The 22,753-nt window shown below is 40.6% G+C and overlaps 1 protein-coding gene across 6 annotated transcripts; it reads right to left on the minus strand.

The window, feature by feature from the left end:
* Positions 1–280: 280 nt before the first annotated feature.
* kctd17 (potassium channel tetramerization domain containing 17) lies at positions 281–22,271 on the minus strand. 6 transcript variants are annotated; one of them, XM_084740764.1, is made up of 7 exons: positions 21,786–22,271; positions 11,056–11,164; positions 9,947–10,038; positions 9,123–9,266; positions 6,609–6,734; positions 5,937–6,082; positions 281–4,592 (listed from the first exon to the last, which is right to left on the minus strand). In XM_084740764.1, the coding sequence occupies exons 1-6, from the start codon at positions 22,152–22,154 to the stop codon at positions 5,978–5,980; spliced, it is 945 nt and encodes a 314-aa protein (XP_084596890.1). In that variant the 5' UTR covers positions 22,155–22,271; the 3' UTR covers positions 281–4,592; positions 5,937–5,977. The 6 variants fall into 6 exon arrangements, with proteins under 6 accessions (XP_084596890.1, XP_084596889.1, XP_084596893.1 ...); XM_084740763.1 differs by having other exon boundaries at positions 9,123–9,269; XM_084740767.1 differs by having other exon boundaries at positions 9,171–9,266; positions 21,786–22,270.
* Between the last annotated feature and the right edge of the window lie 482 nt (positions 22,272–22,753).

Here is a 22,753-nt window from a genome sequence, read left to right on the forward strand (position 1 = left end):
GTCAAAATTGTTTTACAGATATCAAATTAACATCTCCACCAATAAATCACTAGTCAGCCCTACTGACTGAATGTTAAAACGTTTGCCATACACCAGCTGTACATTTTAACTACTGACATTAACATGAGATGGTTGAGGAGATAATTACTGCACTGACTGTAACGGTTGACTGTTTAACTGGCTTTATTTCAGAGGTAACACTAAACACCAGCGTACAGTGACGTGTGGGATCATCATGATTGTGTGAATGTCTGCCAAAAAAAAGAGATTTTCAAGTCTGTATTTTTAAACCAAAGGACAAAGATTTATTTTTGTTGAGAACGGTGACATTCATTTACATAAAAAAAAAAAAAAAGATAAACAATTCGTCTTCTGTCACATTGTTGAAAATGTAGTATGTTGTTCAGGTCCTGATGAATAAAACACAGCGGTTTTTTTTTTTTTTTTTGAAGCCTGCACAGTTTCATCTGAGGCGTTACAATGCATGTGTCACATAGTTTTGTTGAATGTATACAGACACCGAGGCTCTATGGACAGCAGAAGAAAGAAACTCCAGCATCAGATAAAAAAAAACAGTTTTCTATCCACAGCTGCCTGACAGATTGTTTTTTTTTTGCGCAGAATAATGAAAGAAGACTGCTATGAAGACTTTTACACACACACACTCTACTGTACAACAGAATCAATCAAACAAAAAGTGTACAAATAAAAAAAAAAATCAAGTGTGGATCCAGCAAACCAAACAAGGTAACTGGACATGCAAATGGAGTTTTTATAAAACCGACCTAATATTAACACATTTTCATCTAAGAGGAAAACTGAACTTTTCTTGGGGAAAGGTCTGTTCAACAGCATTTAAGTGGACTGAGACTAAAACTAGCATGTTTAGTAAACCTGATGAATATATTTTCTTTATACCGTTGAAGATCATCGGTTTAGTCAAAAATAAAAGCCAGTCGTTGAGTAGAAAAAGCAAACGTCACCCACAGATGATGTTAACCAACCCCCAAACCCTCCCACTAAAAAAATTATTTTTACTGTGTAACATTCAAAACAAAACCGAGAATAAATAAGACAACCAAACGTACAAAAAAATTTAAAAAAGGCATGACATTTTATACAAAACAGCTAAAGCCTTCAACAAGAGCTGCATGAAACCGCTTCAGCTCACACATGCTGTGCACGTGCACTTTCTTTTATTTCTACTTTATGAAAAATAAAGTTCTCAGAGCAAATATGTGCTGCAGGAAAATGACACAAATACTAAACCTAGACTCTCAGTGAGATTGTAAACCACCTATTCATCGACTAAAATAATAATACAGCTATTTAAAAAAAATAAAAGAATGTAATAACACCTTTTTTGACCATTTTGACATGTCGGTCTTTTGACACGTCGGTTTTGCTGCTCGAACTCAAGGCACCGAATGATCCGAGTTAAAAAGAGCCACGAGAAAAAGCTGAAGTAACAAAACAATAAACATAACTGTGTCTCTTTCAGTCTTCTTCCTCCTGCTAATATCACTGTGATGATTATCATAAGCACGATGAGTTAACTGTATCATCACTATTCTAACATTTACTGTATTCTGCTAACCCAGCTAGTAAGGTATTGCAAAGAACCTCAAAGGTCCAGGAAATCTGTTTCTATTTTACACTTGAAATGGACGAGACACTTATGCACGCGCACACACACACACACACACACACACACACGTTGTATTTGCAGCCTGTTTTCTTTTTTCGGATTTAATTATCAAAATGTTATTAAAAAAAGTTGCGAGCCTTGATGTTAATTCTCGATTGTCTCACGTCGTAACTCTTAACTGCTTATTGCCTGTATAAAACAGCCCGAGTGTGTTTGTGTGTTTCCCTCCTGTTCTGCATGTTGCTGGGCAGTCAGTGTCACACAGGAGCTGAACAGCAGGGGGGTCAGACATAAGCTGCTGACAGCCAATGCTCAGTATGGCTGCAGAAATCTTAGAGGCAGAAATAATCTCTCCGTTTGAGGTAAACCTCAGCCGACAGGGCCAAAGAACTGCAGTTTTTAGCGGTAGTGCAGGGTAGTGTTAATTACAAACTCTAAGTAGTGATGTTTTATATTTTTCTCCTGTTAAGAACTATTTCATAAAAAAGATCCAAACTAAATGTGAACTAATTCAACAAAATATGTTTTAACCTGTGACTGAAAATAAATCAGAATAAATGCACTATTTATGTGCTATTTGAATAATGCTATTTAAAAACAACAGTGAGCTAAAAGATATAAACCAGCTAAAAACCAAACAGGAACTTATCCTGTAAAATGTTTTAATCTGTGGCTGAAAATAAACCTGAATAAACGCACTAGTTACCCCAGTGGTCTCTTTTTAGCTAACAGTAAAACTATGTTAGCTACAGTGACCAACTTTTTTAAAGGAAATAGGCCTTTTTTTGTACATTTGTGAACATAAATGAAGATGCCCCTGTTGCATTATTCCACCCATTCATCATCTAGGATCTTTGATTGCTGTTAACCATCTTATTTACACAGCTGTGTGGCTAATGCGGCTAGTAGGGCTAACTAGCAAAACAGAATAACTTACATCGTTAGAATTTCTTCTGTTCCCTTTTTGTTGTAATGTTCTTACTGTTGTTTGGCTCCCACCACTGTGGATGAACCCATTTTAGTTATTTATGCCTCTAAGAAATGCTTTAAAAGAGACCTGCCCCGTTTCTATTAGTCTCTGCCCTATAGTGTATTTTCTATGTTTATATGGTTAAATGTTTTCTGATAAGCAAAGACATGATATTGGAGTACTGTAGACAAATTCTAGGCTAAATGCAGAAGTACACATTTTTATTACCTGCTCAACACTCTGTTATTTTTAAGTTGTGTTTTTCCCCGTATTTAACAGCTACACCTCCAAAGATAAAGTAAATGTCCTTTCAAAACCCTGTGGCTTGTGTATTTGCTGAATGACACCATTCATTTAATTTCACACCGTTATACAAACTACTGTCAGGGGTTGTGCCACAGGCTTGTGTGAGCAGGAGATACATATTTGATCTGTAGTGCAGTTCCTACAAGTTACCAACAGAGGATGTTAAAAGTTACATGTTATATAACTCACTGCTTCTTAAAACTCTTTTCAATCATACACCTGCACTGCGGCAGATCTCTGAGAGTTGACAGTGCGAGTTTAAGTGCTGTTCCTCATTTTGACAAACAAAGACAATGACAGTGTGACTATCATTATTACAAAACAGACACACCTCACACTCCTGTCTCACCCTCTCCTCCTCATTCTAATCCGCCTCCCCTCCCCTTCTCTTCTCTGTGATGCTCTCTTACAGCCTTCCTAACTCACTGCCAACAGCGCTCTGTCAGCTGAGGCCAAAGCTGGCTCTGGATCTCGGCCAGGGCGACAGACTGAGACGACACTGCTGCTGAGCATGCATCGGCACGAGGTGATGCAGGTGCGCATCAGCACACGACAGGGTGTTGGCGCAGGGGAAATGTAGAGCTGTGTTGCGTGCGCTGTCTGCTCTTGTTTTGAGCTCCGTTGGACAGTGACCGTTTCGGTCTCTGACAGTCTCGCCATGGCCAGATGAAGTATTCGCAATGTGACCAGCAAATAAGGGGAGCCCACACCAACAAACACCTCTCTCTCTCTCTCTCTGTCTCTAGCTAGTGTTTCCATCTGTCAGTTGAAGCCAACTGGACCAATAAATGGCTAAACTATCTAATACTATGAGCTCAAACCAGTTGACCAGGGAAAATTACTAGCCAGGATCAATGCACCTGAAACACTCAGACCAAAGTATTGACTTGCATATGATGCTGTGTCTAAATAAGGCTAAAACAGCTGGTTTAACAAGTGTTTGTATGCTTCGTATGCGGTGCACACCGCCAAGCTCTGCTCCAGCCTTCACTACAGGGGCTGAGAAGTCCATTTACTATAAGCTCAAACCAGTGTTAACCAACTTGGTTCAGTGGTCTTCAGTACAATGTCTGATGTACAAAAACAGTGTTTTAACTTGTTTACTACTGATTTATAGTGTCAACAACCCAATCGATATCCTCAATATAAACTATTTATAGGGGTAGTTTTACTGTAAAGTGGTAGTGTAAATGTAAACTGATCTTAAAAACACCATTTGCCATTAATCAGACCATAGGGACGCAGCAGCAGCTCATCGGTGTCAATTTTCCTCAAGCAGATTTTATATTATCTGTCACGTTTTGGTTGAGCACCTTGGATCAGCCAGCTTTAATCTGGATCTTTGGTTACAATTTACTAAGTCCACTACTTCCCTTGGCAATATAACATCCGGTCACACCAACACAAGATTATTCCTACCGATGAAATTAGTTTGACTGAAAAATACTTTTGAAGATATTGCTGCGACTGACTGTGAGATTTAGGTTTTATGTTTTCTTTTTGGTCGTTTGGTGATCTTTCTAACTGGCATTTTGTCATTGAACTGTTAGGAATGCTACAAATCTGTTTTGACATACATCATACACCATGAACAGAATGTCAGAGCCTAGAAAAAAATAACTTAAATTCATGTGATTTCTACATCCGGGACCCATGGATCTGGAAAAGCTGTGAAATTAAAGAAAAACATACATTAGGACATGGCAGATCCATATTACTCTAATATATGTGAACATTTGATACATTCTATCTATGCTATGGTTTGGCTGTGATGATGGTGATGATGATGAAAATGGTGACAGAATGAGAGCAAATGACTTTACTGACATGCATAATGGCTGGAAACATCGACAGAAACATACACAGCCATGTCTTAACCACATTACATGTTTTAAAATGTGTGCCCCTTTAATATTTACTTCATTTTGTTTGTTTAAATGTCTTCAAATGTGTCCATTATGTGGTGGGTGTAACTGTGTGTGACTCTACATTGACACTGTATATGTACACAGACTGGGAAGGACATCTAACACTACTGCCGCACTGAAAGGTCAGAGATATTTCATGTCACAGCGTTGCAATGAGAGCCCACAGACACAGCGCTCGATCAATATCTTTAACACTGTGTCAGGGTCACTGACAGACCACACTGAGCACGTCCATGTTTACACACATATATGAGCTGCTGCAGGTCGTTGGAACAAACAGCACGAGAAAGCGGCATTTTTTTAAAATCCAAAAGCCAATTAGCAAAATTGATCATGCATGCCGAGTGTCTGATCAATCAGGGTTTTAGAATATCCCAGTACATCTTTGATCAACAGACACATTTTCAGCGAGACAAGAAGCTTTTCTTGAATTGTGTTTAATGACTGAAGCATTTTTGCATCCTAACAGTTTTCAGGGGAACGCTCTGAGAGTCTAAAAATGTTCTAATACTAGCCAACAAAAAGTTCTATCACAGCGTTTTTGTTCTACCAGATGTGGTTTGTTGCAGGTCAGCCTGGCTCACTAGCAGAGGTCATCAGTAAACAGCTTCAGGACCGGAGGAGCGCGACTGAAATAATGATGAGATTTTTTTTTGCTTATCCTTCCTCTTCATTCATGTCATCAGTAGGACAGAGCGATAATTCAACATCACTACCAGATGCTTTGAAACTTTGTTGCCATGGTGTCCGAACAGCTAAATTAGGATTTGACTGTTCATATATACAAACCCAATTCCAAAAGAGCTGGACAAAACAAAATGCCATGATTTGCAGATCCTTTGCGACTTGTATTCATTTGAATACAGTACAAAGACAAGATGTTTAATGTTCAGTGTTTTTGCTGCTGTTATCAGGCATATTTTTATATAAACTATTTTCAGGAAGTACTAGGACAGCTCAGAGGTGGTACTCAATGCAGTGCCATGAAATAGCCCAGATCACTGTAGACATCACACACACATATACACACACACTAAAATCTACCAGGTCTACCCACTAGCACATCTATCGCACAGTTCCTCACCCATTCCCGCCTCTCTTGGGGAACAAAGAAACATGACTCCCTCATTCTCTAAGCCACTCATTTGGTGTGGTATCTCTCCCTCCCTCCTCCTCCTCCTCCTCCTCCTCCTCATCCTTCGCGGCTTCCTCCTCCTGCATCTCCGTCGGCTTCATTCAGCACGAAGGACGGAGGGGGAAAACACAAAGGAAAAGAAAAAAAAAAAAAAACAAGACAGAAAACAACAAAAAAAATGAACACGCTGATGAGTGTCAGTGAGTGGACAGTGAGAAGCTGAGAGGTAAATATAGAGACGGACAGATATATGTCTATATATCCATATGAAAGAGGGAGAAAGTGGACTGATACATTGAGAGATAGACAGGAGGACAAAGTGAGAGGCCGATTATAGCAGGAAAGAGGAGGGAGAGCTGTGTGAATGATGGAGTGAATGATTTTGTGAATGACATTTCGAGGCGAGTGACATTTGGAGCTTTCAGTGGAGAGCGCAGGATCAAAGCACACTCGCTTCCGCTTCAATGAGAGGAGATGCCCCCCCCCCCTTCTCTTTCACACAACAAAACAGAAATACACACATAGAGAACAACGACCGGACCACACATGGCCACACAGCCAGGCAGCTTCATTATACAGCGAATCTTTGTGTGTTTGTGAGAAGAACAGATAGAGATTCACCTTGGTTTTGTGGCTCTGCTCCGTACCCAGCCCAGAACCAGGAGTGTGAAGCTCCTTGGATACAACGCACAAAAACTCAGCCTGGTCCTCTGTTCCGTAGCTGTACGACGAGCCGATGTTGACCATCTAGAAAGAGACAGGGAAAACAGATGCAGAAAGAAATACAGAGGAGAGAGGGACAGAGACAGAGAAGTGGAGTGAGTGTCAGGAAGAATCAAGAGAAAACAAAAAGCAGCAGAGAGAAAGAAACTGAGAGAGCCGACATCCCAGACTACAGCGAGGAAAGATTCTTCTCATGCGTGGTGGGGGGGGGCGGGTGGGCGGGCGGGGGTACAGCCTGCTGTTACACACTCAGCAGTGGACTCAACAAGAAGCATCTTTTAACTTGTGGGAACAGCAAAAACAACTGTGGGTTAGCTTCTGCAGGAGACTGTGCGCAAGTCATAGCTGTGCAGCATGCAGTTGTGCTTGGTGCCAAAGCAGTGGGAAAAGGAGGGTCTATATGTTATTTTCTATGCTATAGTCTGGACAGGCTGAACTATTGAGGCTCCGTGAATGTCACTTTAGGAGAGGGCATCGATGAACTGAAGCCTGTTAACTTAGGAGGCCAGGCCCTCACCTTAAAAGAAGGTGACTCTAATGTCAGACTCCAATTACTAACATTACAGTGACTCAAAAATCAATATAATTGTGCCTATTTGTACTGTGTGTTGACACTGCGAGCAATGTCGCAAAGAGTCGCTCAATTCTAACAGACTGTCCATAGTATGAGAGTAAACACTAGTCTGCAATTACAATGTTGAAAATATCTGTATGCTTTAAGTCTAGAGTATGCTACAACTTATATTCATTTTCTGAATTAATTGTTTGTTTAGTTTATAAAAGTGTCAAAAAATAGTTCCACATCCCTTGACCAATATTACAGTCTCAACACCGAAGCGAACTCATTTTCTGTCAGTTGCATAGATGATTAAAATAACTCATGACTAATCGAGAGGTTTTCAAAGTAAGAGGCGGGCCTCACCAGAGGGGCGCCAAACAGTTTCAGAGGAGGCTCAGCGAATGGACATGAAAAATATTCCAGTAGTTATCAATATGATAATGTGTATGATTTGGTTAAAGAGAAAGAGATTTGACCCTTCCTATGCCCCGCCCCTTTCCGCATTGTGCTCCAAGAACAGTTCTGATTTGCCAGCAAACTAAACTCAACTACATCTAACTAACTACCTAATCTTCATCAAGCGTTAGCTAACTAGCTAAAACACGTATAGCTCAATTCTCCTGTCAGTACGGGAGTGGCTGATCACTGCTGCCAACACTAGGACAGGTTTAAAGCAGAGAATAGAGTAATTGTACTCTGTATGACTGTATGATCATGATTAACATTGGCCTTTGACTTTACCTAATCTACATCAAAGCTAACCAGCTAGCTCATCTACATCAACAGCTAGCTAGTTAGCTAGCATTTTGCCAATATTAGCTAACTGAAGATGTGAATATATGTCACATAGATGAGTTTACCACACAGCATATCTAAGTACAGAAAAAAAGAAAGAAAGACAGATGACTCAGAACAGGATGAGTCAGTTTCTTAGTTTTCCCACTTTCCCAGAGCCAGTAACTAATAAATGTCTTTGAATTGAACTTTTTATGTATTTCGTGTAGTCTGACTTAATGTAAAACAACAATATTGGGCTATATTGGTTCAATTGCTGAGTGAAGGGAGAGGGGGGGGGGCGGCAGTCTCAGACTTTGAAAACCCCTGGACTAATCACTTCAGCTAGTACAGTCTGGTCTAATATCTGTGAGTAAACAACAAGAAGAAAAAAGTCCAAATATAGAGAACAAAAATATATGAGAAAACTATGAGGCAAAAATGTGCAATTCTTAAAATAAACGTATGGTATTAGTTGCTTGCTGGTGCTGCTACCAATGCACAAGAGTGCACTCAAAAACCCTGTACAACTGAACTTATTTTGTGATTTATTTGATTTCATTGCTCACAGTGTGAACACACAGGTTGTATTACTAAAAGTGTGTACGTCCTGTACATTTGTTTGTGTGTGACTTAAAACCAAATGGTTCTCTGACATGTTTTTAAAATGTACCAGCTGTAGACAAACTCTTAAAAAAAGACAGTGACTGCAGCCTGGGACTATCTCAGGCTACACCCGGTACCACTCCAGCACTATCGCAGGATATGGGCACCATCTGGGTTCTGAACTCTTCACAAGAGGCTGAAGGTAAAATATACTGAAAATTAGGGTCTGCTGCTGCCTGGTGACAAGATGTCTTTACGTATTTTTGAGTCTAAGGGTAAATATTTAAGATCAGACTAACTGGGACTAACTACGGACTCACTAGATAAGGTAAATAAATTAAGTGAACTAATGCTATCTGGGAGTTCTAAACTGATTTTGGGAGTGCAGAGAGATAGCAGGGCTCAGGTTAGGGCCAAGGGATCAGGCCAAGGGTCAAGATTGAAGGGTCAGCAGCAGCGTGAGTCCAACCCACAGTCCAGAGCAGTCCGGTGCGGGGCTTTCTGCAGGCGCGCACGCTGACCTGCTCAAACTTCCAGCCGTCCGACATCGTGGAGACCATCTGGGTCAGCTCCTCCTCCTGGCACTGCAACACTCGGTAGACATGCTTGGGGGGCACCTGCTGGGGAAAGAGAGGAGGGGACAGCAGATGGTCAATGAACCTTCACAAAGCTAATCCTAGATCACTTTTTGCAAACATATTTATCTGCCTCGACCAAACCTTTTCAACGTGACATGGAGTTGGTGGACAATAATCAAAGAGAAATACATCACGTAGTCATGGGCTAGCTACAAAACCAGCTCTTCTACTTTCATATTCCTGCACCATATTTAACCCGAGGCAAACATGAGCAACGAGTCCACTGAAGTACAGTAGAGCGCAGGGACAGTGGGAGTATGTTTGGGAGGACAGTGTAAGAGATTATGTAAGAGTGAGTGCAACCATCCTGAGAAAAGAAAAGAAAAGAAAGGACAAGCCTGATGTACAGAGCACTCTCTTAAGAGAAGCACAGACGGGTGAAATCGTTAACAAAGAGAAAATGACTAAAAGGGATTGCACTTACTCCAGCACCATAATGGCTAAATTTTGTAGTACAGTACATTTTATTACATAAAAATTAGTACACAAGTGCTAGATACAAACAGCGTAATAAGGGTTGAGAATATTCTTTAACGTTATACACACCAAATAAGGTATTTTGTGGTTTCATTTAAAATGACCTGCTTGCTTTTTAAAGCCATTAGAACAGAGTGAGGCAGCAAACCCCTCCATCATGAAAACACAAGTTCTGCGTATACCTGCGTGGCTTTGGAGTCCCTCTCCACGATCCTCTCCTTGATCAGTTTGATCAGTGGGGTGATGTTGTAAAACTCAGCCTCCTCCAGGACACCTTGAAACAAGAGAAACACACGACTCAGCTCCTGAATGCATATCACAGCAAAGTGGTCCCTAACCCTAAACCCCTTCATCAGCATCAACAAACATGTTACAAATGGGAACAGATTTTTTAACTGGATAGTCTTTAAATATCAGAGATAGACCCTTAACCATTTATCCACTATTTATAGCCAGGTACACTGGAAGCAAACCAGAGCTGGAGATAATGAGACAAATTCAGTCTATATAATAAAGTCATATTGGGCCTAAATGCAGAACAACATTCATGGTTTTTATATTAATTTGAAAGACCACATCACTATGCAGGAAATATTATCTTCAGACTAACACATATAATATTTAACAGATAAAAAACAAAGTAATTCCTTTTTCCTGTCACAAATTCTGGTGTGTTACACCTAAAAATTCCAAGTCATGCTCAAGGGTCTATGGTCTACATGGAATAGGAATATTTTTTTGTAAATGTAAATATTAAAGTGCTTTTTATCCAGACAAAATGGCAGCTCCCCCATTTACATGTGTTTGTTTACAGGCCAGTCTTACTCGGTCCACTATGGCAGCATCATTGCTGTACAATCAAGAGGATATTTTAACTAGCTGTGTAGAACTCTCTTCTTCCTTGTTAATTGTTTTTCACAAACTCTTAATGTGTTCCGGGGGTTACAGCTGGGTAAATATGTAGATATTTTTTAATCAATTTTATAAAATTACTTTGATTACTACTCTATAATCTGTCAAGTAAACCCAGGCAACCGCAGAAGTACCCCTGGGGTGAACGTTTTCTTGGTTGGGAATCTCTGCTGTACCATAATATTTATTAATCTGTACATGTATTGCAAATTTTCACATTCACTAACTAGAAGCTTAAGTGCTCAGAGACACTGAAGAAGAAATGACATCACATGAGGCAGTATGGAGGTATTTCCTTATTTCCACCTGACCAACAAGTAAAACAAACTCATGCATCCATCCAGGACACATCTGAGTAGAGACAGAGCACGTCAAAGACCTTCTTCAGCCAGCTCCTTGTTGTAGACCAGTTTGCCATGCCGCAGATAGTTGAGGATTGGACCGAAGTAGGTGGGGTCTCTGTCAATCACATAGGCCCCTGTCTCATCCTGTTACAGAGGAAGAATCAGAGGGACAGACAGAAAAATATAACATCCATTATAGCAGCATCGCATCATAAATGGAATGTGTTCACATTTTTTCTTCCATTTTTTTATTTATCTGAACTATGGTTGTATTCAGTGCAATGCTACTGCATTACGAGCCGTGCATGTTGTCACTTGTTTTAGTACTCCGTTTGAGTATTTTTAGACCCAAAAGTTCACTAGCTGGAGAAAAACATCCTGGTTTTCTATTTTCATCAGTATAGGCTGCCTGGAACGGATGTTCATGTGCAAGTTGCATTGCAGAGGTCTCCAAAATAAAAGCCCCCCACTGAGAGATGTTTTGTTGATGTTAGATTGATGTGATGCTTCAGTGTTCTTGAGAAGAGGCGGTGCTTAAATGTACACGTTTATAAAGTATTTTGAATTTGAAATACTTCTGTGTACAAACTCATGTAACTCCTGATAGTCAGATGAAAGCCTTTATTGTATAAAATTTGGGGTTTCCCAACCACATCGCTAGTTGTGTTTCCCTCGAGACCTTCCTGCCACAGCAACAGCCTTTTCCAGCTGGACACTGAAGTTCCTGCTTGCCGGCCCTCCGCACTAGTAGTTGTTGGTAACTTTGTTATCACACGTGTCGACAGCCTGCTTCTCTCCCACCTCCAGGCTACTTCTGCTGTTACGTCATGACTACTGCCCCACCAACACATCCCCCCCCCCCCCCCCCCCCCCCCCGCTCTTCCTCGTGATGATCGCTTGAAGCAGAGCCCCCTTTTAGAGCTGAATTCACAAAGGAGCCACTGCTGGAAAAATCCATACTAAGACACACAGGCCTTCAGGAGACTCAGCCAGAGGGATATAGAAGGGGGGGGGGGGGGCAGAGGAATTTGGGAATTGTGTGAAAGTTGAAGATAAAGAACGTCAGTCGGTTCTGCTGATTATGTGTCATTAACACGAAGTTCAATGGTGTCTGTAGAGAAAAGGTTTACAGGGCACACAACAGGATACTACTGTATCTTGGTTCCTAAGTTGGACACCATCTCTAGCCTAGTCCCAGAATTCACAAACCTCTTATACCAGTTCACACCAACTAACCTACATGTTTAAAAATAAAACAGGCCTTAAAAATAATGCTTCGGAGAAAAAAGTCAGATGATTTCTGGTTAATGAAGTCCATTTCTCAAACATTTATCTCCACTTGAACCAACCAAACTAGATTTAACCACCTCCCAACATTTGGCTGGTGGCGTGTACTGTACATAAATAATTTGGGTCCGGGTATGTGAGGGGTAGATGGATACACACAGAGTGAAAGAATAAGAAGATGTTCATCTTAATAAAGAGAACCTGCTCTGTTCACATGACTGCTTCTTTTTATGGCTGTTTGCTGAAGCGGCAGTGGACACCCTTACCCTCCAGCAGCATCTTGTACAGATGCATGTTGTCACTTTTATTAGCGGGTTCTTACTCATTCACGCAGTACAGTACCACTCGTAAGTATTTTATGATTATAATCCTAACTTCACAGGGTGAACCTGACAAAACATTTTTACAGTGTTTTTAAAAAAAAACTGCTGCTTTAAATATTCAAGGGGGAGGATTTTCAGGTTGTTTATGCAAAATACAGCTTGTGATGTTATACTGATTTCCTTTTACTTAACTTTTGATTGGACAGCAAAATATTTCCCAGCAACCACTTGATCCATTGCTCGGGTTTTTACTAGCTATGACATGCCTTCAGTTTTAATGGTGTAACCTAATTTAGTACAACTGAAGACTAAAGACTTTGAAAGGACTTAACAGAAAAAAACTTGAATATGGTTTCTACAGATTCTGCATGCCAGCAAAGCCTCATTATCTATTACACCTATCGCCTATTATGATAAGTACTAACCCATCGTTTCCGGCATGACTAATAAGAGAAGTAATCCTGAAAGAAAAACACGCACACTAAAGAGAATAGGGATGTTCTAGCAGCAAGAATACGTATTCAAATGATAGATGGTGTGTTGTCAACCCAATTTATATTAGAAGTATGACTTCATCCTTGACACTCATCTCTTCAAGTCCAGCCAATCTTTGCTGGCATAGCGTGACAGGAGTTTCTGATGAGCTTTTCCCAATGTGAGACTTGAAACGAGTGCGAGGAAAAAGGAAACCTACATACCCAAGCGAACGGATTCAGACTGTAAAGTAGTCTGCAGGATAGAGATGCGGCTGGACAAAGGATGAATTAGTCGAGAAAAAGGGTACCTGAAGGGTAAACGTACTCGGAAAAATACCAAAGACAGCAAAGAAGCATAGAGGGACACTTCCATAGAGACGGAGGATGAAGACACATGGGGTTTGTGTGCGTGACAGAGAGACACTAAGAGACAGAGAGGATGAAAGGACGGGTTATAAAGACAGGGGCATGTTGTATAGACACAGCACTATGTGTATTTGAATATGTGCGTCTGCACTGAAAGTCACAGTGATTGTGACGGTGACTGCAGCACAGAGCATAGATAAATGCACACACACACACAAACACACCATCCTAAATCAACGGAGGAGCTGCAGCGGAGGACAGACCGACGCCTCATCAACGTGACTTGACTTGACAGTGTGGGCATGACAACACTGGCGGAAAGCTTCCTCGATGTGTCAGAGCACGGTTTCTCTCTCTAACACATGCACGCACGCACACAGAGTCGGTGGTTATTTGTTACGACAGACCCATTTGCAGCCGCAGCGCAGTAACTTGCTCACAAGCTCATACCCTCGGTTGCTGAGAGGACAGGGACACTAGTTGGTGAGTTAATGGTTTACACAACATTTGTTCAGGGAAATACGATGTGACTCCACAGCATCTCCCTGTAGAGGTGAGTACATCCCACAGGCTACAGTATCACCAAAAGCCAAACAAAAGCCTTTTTCACTTCTCCAAACACACACACTGACACACGCCTGCTGCAGACTGCTGCCTGCCTGAGCACATATGAACATTAAAGCTGAAGGATACTGAAAAAAAAAAGAACATAACATTGCAAAATGTTTTGGTATGTGCATTATCCTTTATGTTTACGTGTATGCCAAATGTAATTCTGTAGATTTAATTTGGAAATAACGCATCACTCACAGATTTAAAGGAGCAGTAAGTGATTCTGGACAAAAACAAAAAAATCAAAGAGAGAGAATATTTAATTTTGAATGGTATTTTGACACACATTTCACCGTTTCAACACACACATTTTGACTAATTGTTCAGCCCTAATTGCTAGTGGACAGTTAACAACAACAACTGTTTTCAACACGTAAAAACTGATAAATATTCACACATATTTTTTAATATATATATTTTACAAAGTCTCCAAAAAGATAGTCACTTCAAGGCTGGATTACAAAGATTTGCAAAAGGATGAGGTTACACCAGAGCCAACGTTCTAGGCAGAAAGGTATTGTATTGTTAGCCTTTACTGTTCAGCTGATTTTGGGACTAACCTCTGTCACTTTTCAAGAAGTTGGAAAATAACAGACAAGACTGGAAAGGTCTTGAAACACTGCAGCATTTATTAACTGACACACTGTAACCTGTACTTTACATTTACTGCCAGATCGACAGCTTACTGCTAACTTTTTCCTCTGCTCCACTATCTGCACCATATCTCTGTCTGCTACACACACATTACACACTTACCTATTCCTTAAAGGAGTTTTGCTAATCTTATAACAGTGTCCTTCAACAGAGTCCAATAAAATGTAATTATCTGGGCACTTGCAGGAATATTTTTTTTTCAACGCAGTAAGAAAAAAAATCTATTGTTAAAATCCTTTATTTTCTTTAGTATTTTAGAACATGAAAAGTTATAGTCCATTATTTCTTAGCATATTTGTTCAGCACTAGCAACTAGCACTTGATACTACATTTTCCAAATTCAGCACACAGCTGATTAACTTATTAACTTATGCATCAGTTAGACTAAACTAATTGACTTTCCAATAAGCCATAAAAAGCTAACTCTGACAATTTTCTATTTTCTTTTTTTTTTAAAAGTGTCTATATAGTTCCATGGTGGGTAATTTCACTTATTACGTTGCAGCCTTTGTGTTGTGATTATGACATTTGCGTATATTGTGGTGAAGACACTGGGATTTTCTCCTGCTTTAGTTAAAATGTGAGCACATATGTGGCCTGTCCACCTTATTCTGGTCCAAAGGGGCATACAAGCTGTGAAAAAACTCCGGACATGAGCGTGATTTCTAATTATGTATCAACCTAATTTATCATCCCCGGCATCACAGATGGTCTGGCTGAAGCATCGACTTCTCAGCGTTGTGACATTTTTGATGTAGGAGGCATCACGGCAGCTCCCCACTGATAAACACATTTCATTTCATGTTCTTCTGCTCCTGACTGGGTGAATGAAACATCTTTGTGGATTAATAAAACTGTCTGAGGGCCTTCTCACAAGAAATGCATTCCTTGGATTTTCTTAAAAAGGCTTATAAGTATAATTCCCCAAACTAGATCTCTAATCTAGTTATGAAAACATACTTTTTTTCCCCTGCAAATCTTCCCAAAATAGCAACCACGTTTATAAGCACATAACTGTGCAACCTCTATCACTTCTATCTGTACTGATTTAATTAAGCAAGTTTAAGTAAAAGAAAACAGCAAAGCAGTTCAGAAAATAATTAAGATGTGTTATTATAAACGGCAGCATTTTCATGTTTTTTCCTACAACATGCAACTCAAGTCTAATTCGTGTATCCTGATGGTTGAAAGGGGACAAGTCCACACAATTCTGTACTGTTTATACAAATAAAAACCTTTGCGCTAGTATTTTTTTTTTTCATGTTTATAAGTTACTGCCAACGCCTCATACTAGACATCTCAGAGCACAGATAAAGTGATAAAGCGAGTCCAGGCTTGTGGTGGAATCCATGTTGACTCCGTGTGATGGGACAAAGACACCCACAGAGTTTTAGACCGAAAATGTGTACAGATAAAACAAGTTACAACATCAAACCTCACCTGTATTATCCCCTGGTATTTCATATGAATTAAACCATTGCTAATCACAAATCTGGGGTAATACGATTATGTGGTTATAGTCTGCAACTGGCCACCTCGTCAGCCAACTCAACCGGCATTATCAGAGCTGAAGGTTAGCTACATTATGTAATTGGCTTCGGACGGCTTGGGGTCAGCTTGGGCCGTATTAGCGGCAGATAGGCCTGGGTTTGGTTCGGCGTGGGGGGCAGAGCAGGTGAGGTGCTGGTAATCTCATTAAAACAGTCGCACACAGCTAGACAGTCTGTGTGCATGTGGGTTTAAAAACAGCCAAGAACCCCTGAGTAGAAACACGCTAACGTCAGCGGATTAGAGGGGGACTCCAGCGAGGATAAAGTCAGCTTCTGAGCTCCTGAGTGAGAGACGACGAGAGAGACTGAACTGCTCCTCTGTGTGATTCAGCTTCAGATTGCTGTGTGTACTAAATAACCCGAGGAGCAGAGACTGGTTTCAGCCTGGTGTCTGCTGGGAAAGACAGGGCGCCGGCTCTTCAAAGACACTTCAATATGCATTTCACACTTTTCCAAACATAATTTTGGGGTGACATCTTGCAGTGTGTTCAATTTATTTATTCCCGAAAGCGCAAGGACCTTGCAAGATGTGAATAAGAGAGTTTCTGCAGCAAATTGTTTAGCAGAGGTGATAAGCCAACCAGATCCTAACACATCGGGTCTGTTGACCCATTAACAGTATGTGCCCATAGAGATGTTTTAGATGCGAGAGGTTGTGCCGCTTCCCAGAATTAGATGTGTGACTAGCAACAGGCTACACCCACCAACAACCATGCAAACACTTCTGGCAGCTTCCGGATTGGATGAACACTCACTTGTGGGCTGTCTGCTCCTGCATTTCAAACCAGACCAACGTGGTGTCTCACTTGGAAACTGTTACAAAAATGGTTCACCAAAATGTTTCTGACAACATCTGAGGCAAGAAATAAGCCATGCAGTTGCTGATCTTTCTTTTTTGGTAGACAACAGCCAGTTTTTCGGGAGGTTTTCCAGAGGTGGCATTAAGTAGCCTAGACCCCCAAACATATACAACATCTGGGCTGCTTTCTTGGTTGGTTTGACAGGCTGAGAATAATAAACTGAACTTGACAGACAGATAAAGTTGCATCTGTGTTGCCTTTTGGAGAATGATAATTGCATGAATGAGACAGCTTTTTCCCCAGTTAACTGTGCGTCCAATCTGTTGTATCATTCATGCCTGTGTGCTTTCACGGCTGTTAAGCTCAGTGGGTATTAACTGATTCAAAGCAGCACGATTCGGATTCATCATGAGGCTTTTGACTGTAAAACCACTGACTAAGAAATATTTTAAAAACCCTTTCCTTGCGATTTCACATTTCTACTATAATTATTTTTGAATTACAACAGAAATAATTAGCAGCATAGTAATTATGTAACTGAACTACATTTTCCTACGGCTATCAGTCTGCAGCTCTGCATACATATTATTGCTCAATTAAATCCTCCAGTAACCAGTGTTTTGTTCTTGACTTTCAAAATCTGAATCTCTGGGTTGAATGTAAAGAAACCTGGTGCTTCTCAACCATGATGTTCATAGGTCACACCTCACAGAGGATTCAGTGCCTTGCCTACAGCTCAGTTCACATTTTTAGGATGACAGAAGTGTGACTGGGCCAGAAAACACTTAAATTAAGTCCCTCTGCACCTCTCGAGATTCAAGAGTTTGTGATGAAGAGCAGAAATAAAAGACGCAGATGAAAAAGGACACACGTGCGTTAAGCATTCACGGTGAGTCAGCTGCTGAGATCGCGGATGAGGAGAGGAGAGGAGAGGACGATGATGATGGGGATGGAAAGAGCGGAGGTGAGGGAAGGAAAGAGATGTAGGTGTGTGTTTGTGCATGTGAGAGAGATTCAGCGTGTGACTGTGTGTCTTGGGGCAGTGCAGAGGGAGCTCCTGACAGGTCGCGGCTGAAGGTCACATGGGAATATTCTTTCCACAGAGCCTAGTGGTGCAGCAGGGGAACAGTCATCACTGCTGTAGGGTAAAAATCCTACCAACTCCAATTTTGGTGGTTGTTTTTTTTTGGCTTAGTCACTTTAGCTGTAGGAAGACCTGCTCTTCTGTTGAGTTTTTTCTTTTTAAAGCTACAGACATGTAACCTCCACTGGATAACATCTAAAGCACATGACATATGACAATGTAAACTGTGAGAAGATATTTAAAGATATTCTGCCATCTGTTTGTACTGTGGTTTAGCATCTCTAGATATATTAAACTGTGATGTTGTAAATCAATGAACAGGGCTGTTTTTCAGCAATAATGGTACTTAGTACTTAGATTTTTATAATAATAATTTATAATTAATTTTCATTTAACCAACATTCTGTTATTGCATCTATAAATAAGATAATAAGATTCCCTCATCTGTTCTTTGTTCCATTTTCATGTGGTAGTGGAGTTTTCCCTTATCTGAAAAGGAGGATTAAGGACAGTGGGTATCGTATGGTATATGGATTATGAAGCCCTTTAAGGCAAAGTTGCCATTTTCGATATCTGGGCTACAAATAAAATTGATTTGACTTGACTAGGGCTACAACTAACTATTATTTTAATGATAAACTAATCCAACAATTATTTTTTGCCCGTTAATGTAACTAAATTGTCGGCAAACAGTGAAAAATGCCCATCTCAAGTTCCCAAACCTGACTGTGACGTCTTCCAATGTCTCACAAGTTGCACAATGTATTTAGTCTTTCTCTACTTTTGTACTGTATATTTGTATGAGGGCTGAAATATTTTGAAAAATATCTATACAGAATAAGAACTGTTGTGTTACCTGCTTAGGGACTACAGATTTAAATTAGCATTCTTGCTAAAAATCTGGCATGTTTACATGTTGTATATTCATACTGATGTTCATTAACATGCTCTGTCCTGATCAAATAAACATTATATATTGTCCAACCACCTATCCAGCTATATCAGTCTATATCCATATCAGCGTATATTAGGCGATAAATATCAGCTATACTAATATGTGACTTTGTCTTCAGTGTTTAATTGTCAAAGCATTTAATTTGAATTCTGAGACAAAATCCCCTATAAAATTCAAAGTATACTAAAGTGAGGTAGTTTGATGATGATTATTTAAAATAAACCAAAAATAACCTGATAAAGGTCATCCTACCAAAACCTTGATATCAAATCTTTAATTGCAAGTACAGAAGACAGTGTGCCAATGTGAGGCTTTTTGCTTTGTTCTGCCATTGTTACTTAAAAATGCCATAAGGTACCATGGCCAAAACAATGCATAAAAATTAATCACTTGTTTTAAAGTGCATACTCCATGATAAGACATTTTATCCACACTACCCACTCTTATTGCTGATTTTCTTGCGGTTGGTAAAACAGCAGAAGTAAGAGGAAATAAGAGGCAAAAAGATGCCAATTTACGGGAGACTCCAGGCTGCAAGGAAGACCTGCCCATGTCTATCTCTGTCCCACACACATGCATATCAAAGGCTGCAGGATAATAGAAATCTGCATCATTCATGAGACTTGCCAATGTGTTCCATCTACATGTGACGGGAGACACACAATACATCTCTCTCCCTCTCCATAAGATGCCAGCTGTACAGCCACTGAGTGTGCAGCTCCCTGCAGAAGAGGAGGCACGTGTTCATCCATCTGACTCAAGCAAGCTACATTCACACCACAAAATGATGCTGAGATGCACACACATACACACACACACACACACAGAGGAGAAGGAGAGAGTGGGAGAGCTTCATACTGCACATGTATACAGTATATCAGCTTGTCATTAGACAACTCTACGCCTACTAAGGAGCTGCAGGCGTGCATTTCCTGGCCAGAACAGAGTTGTAGTAATAGGTTCTGGGAATTGCACACAGAGAACACAATTATAGTATAATGTAGTTTGTCCATTAAAGGCTACTGTGATACCACCGGAGATAAAACATCATATAAAAATCATTCAGGCTATTAAATTTATTTTACTGATTCATTATCAGTAAGGCCAAAAATGGGTTTTGTCATGCCAAGAACTGCACACATATTTAAACTAATCTCTGGAATCAGGTGGGAGAAAATCCACCATTCATACTACAGCAGTACTAATTAGGGACATAAGAAAATTTCAGTACACTTGAGTATCACGATTCGGGCTGCCCCCCGATAGTCAACAATTCGAATCATCAGCTGGAGTCCCACAGTCAACTGAGTTTCTTTCAGTTGAGTGTCACGTGCTGTCAGCCACCTCTTCCAGACATAAATGGCGGCACAGAGCAGATGACACTTGCTTGTTGGCTTGTCAGTTGTTCTTGTTTTTGCCACTGACAGGCTCAGATTGTTATTGTTAGTATCTGACAACATTATGGAGAACGAAATCTTAATTTAAAGCGTAAGATACCTTTTGTTTAACCAGAAACAGCTTTTTAATTACTCTCGCCAAACTGACCTGGCTCCTTTTGCACCATCGTCAGCTTCATTCAGACTTTACAGAAAACCCACCAAAAACGTCTTGGTTCGTTTTTCCACTGTCTGAACAATCACCAACTCTGGCTTGGTCGAAATAAATCTTTAATTTGTGGCATAAAGGAGCGCAGAGCGAGCAGCACAGGTGATGCTGGACAGCGACTGCAGCCTTGGGAGAGAAGCTCTGCAGGTCTGCTGACTTAATAACTGGACTACAGCAGGATGCAAACTTTTAATTTCTCTAATTGTGTTAAAATCTGATATGTTCTCATCACAGATGATAAAGGAAGTGAATCTAAATGGTAAAAAATACTCATGTAGGCTGATATAGAATATTCAGGGACAGCCCTAATTGCAGTATTATGTTTCGGGATACTCTCAAAAACGCTTTATTGTGATATTGTGACACATGCAAACAGTGGTTCATTTGGTGTTGATGTTAAACCCTAGATAACAGTGTTGTTATCCATCCTCACCATTGTAATTACATAAAAAAGTTAACTTTTTATGCATATAGTGGTGTGTTCTTTATACTATACACATATTAGTCTTGCTGATACACAGGCCTAGTTGTTATCCCTCTTCACTGTTCTGTTTACTTAAATTTAAATTACATTAGATTTTATGTTAGTGACGGTGTGTTTTTTAAACTATAACTGTTTCCCTAAAATTAGATAAGAAATTGCAATATATCACCTTGTTTGCAGCACTGAAATATATTAAACTGCTACCCCCATATCGTGATATGTATTGTATGGCCAGGTTCTTGCCCAAACACAGCCCCAATACCTATCAAAATTAATTATATTCGTATTTTGAAGGAATAAAACAAATGTTTATCAAGCCAAACTTTGACCACATGTCAGACTACAACAATGTTATGAAGGACTGAAAGACACACCAATGCAAACTCACAATAGACCGCAATTATGAGTCACTACAGGAGTGTTATAAAATGTTAGTGTGGTCTTTCATCAGCTTTGTCGCCATATAAAACTAACTTTAACTTTAATATAATAATAAATGTAATACTCCTATATACGTGAGAAATATTACGTTGGCTGAAGGATGCACAAGAACCTGACCGGGGACTCACCGTGTCTGAGTGCAGGTCCTGTTGCTGGCACAGCCGGTACAGGAACGAAGTTTGCTCCTTGAGGAGGGTCTGCCTCGTGGTGAGGAACACCGTGCCGCCGACGTTCAGGCGGACCCACTTCCCGTTGTTCCCCCCGGTGGGGTTGATGACCGAGCCGTTACCGATGCTCTGCGACGCCGTCCCGCCGGGTTCTGTGGTGCTGGCGGCGGTGGCGGACGTCGCGGTCTCTCCCGCCTCGCTGTCTTTGTTGTTGTTGTTATTGTTGTTGTTGTTGTTGTTGCTGTTGTGATGGTGGTGGCAGCTGCCGTGGTGCGGAGACGGCGCGGCGACGTCCGCCGGCTCCCGTTGGTCGTCCGCGGTCGTTGCCATTTGGAAACAGCCGTTAGACACGACGAGAAGACGAGCGAGGGCGTCCGTCCGTGTCCGCTGTTGCCTCGGCTTTTTCTCTGCCTCGCCGACCGGGCTCGCTCCGCCCCAAACCAGCAATCACTCACAGAGCAGCCGCGTCAAGTTTCCGGACACATGGACTAGTACATCCGGGAAGAACTTTCAATATAAAAGCTCCATTCACATATAGCCAACCCTCAACATAAACTGTGGGCATTCAGGAAGTAATGCAAATCTTGTTACATATCTCATTATACATTGGGGCAACACGTACATTTATTATGTGGGTTACTTATGCAGCAAACCCAAGATTCATAAAGTATGGAAAAATGTTTGGAGTTTCCCCCATAACTGCAAGATGGCTGATTCTTCTCTTTTGGAAAAAACAAGCACCTCCTCACTTCTAGAGATGGCTTAGAGATACCATGCATTTTTTATAAACTTGGGAAAATCGCACTCTCTAACACTCTTAAAAGTTCCTTTATAATTGTAATCATTTGAATGATGCAGCTCTTCGTGCTTATGTAGTCTTTGATTTCGAAGATGAGCTGCAAGCAAATATATGGTATATTTAATTGAAA

Source organism: Lutjanus erythropterus, chromosome 17 (assembly GCF_056507025.1).
Source record: "Lutjanus erythropterus isolate fLutEry1 chromosome 17, fLutEry1.hap2, whole genome shotgun sequence".
Lineage (NCBI taxonomy): Eukaryota > Metazoa > Chordata > Actinopteri > Lutjaniformes > Lutjanidae > Lutjanus > Lutjanus erythropterus.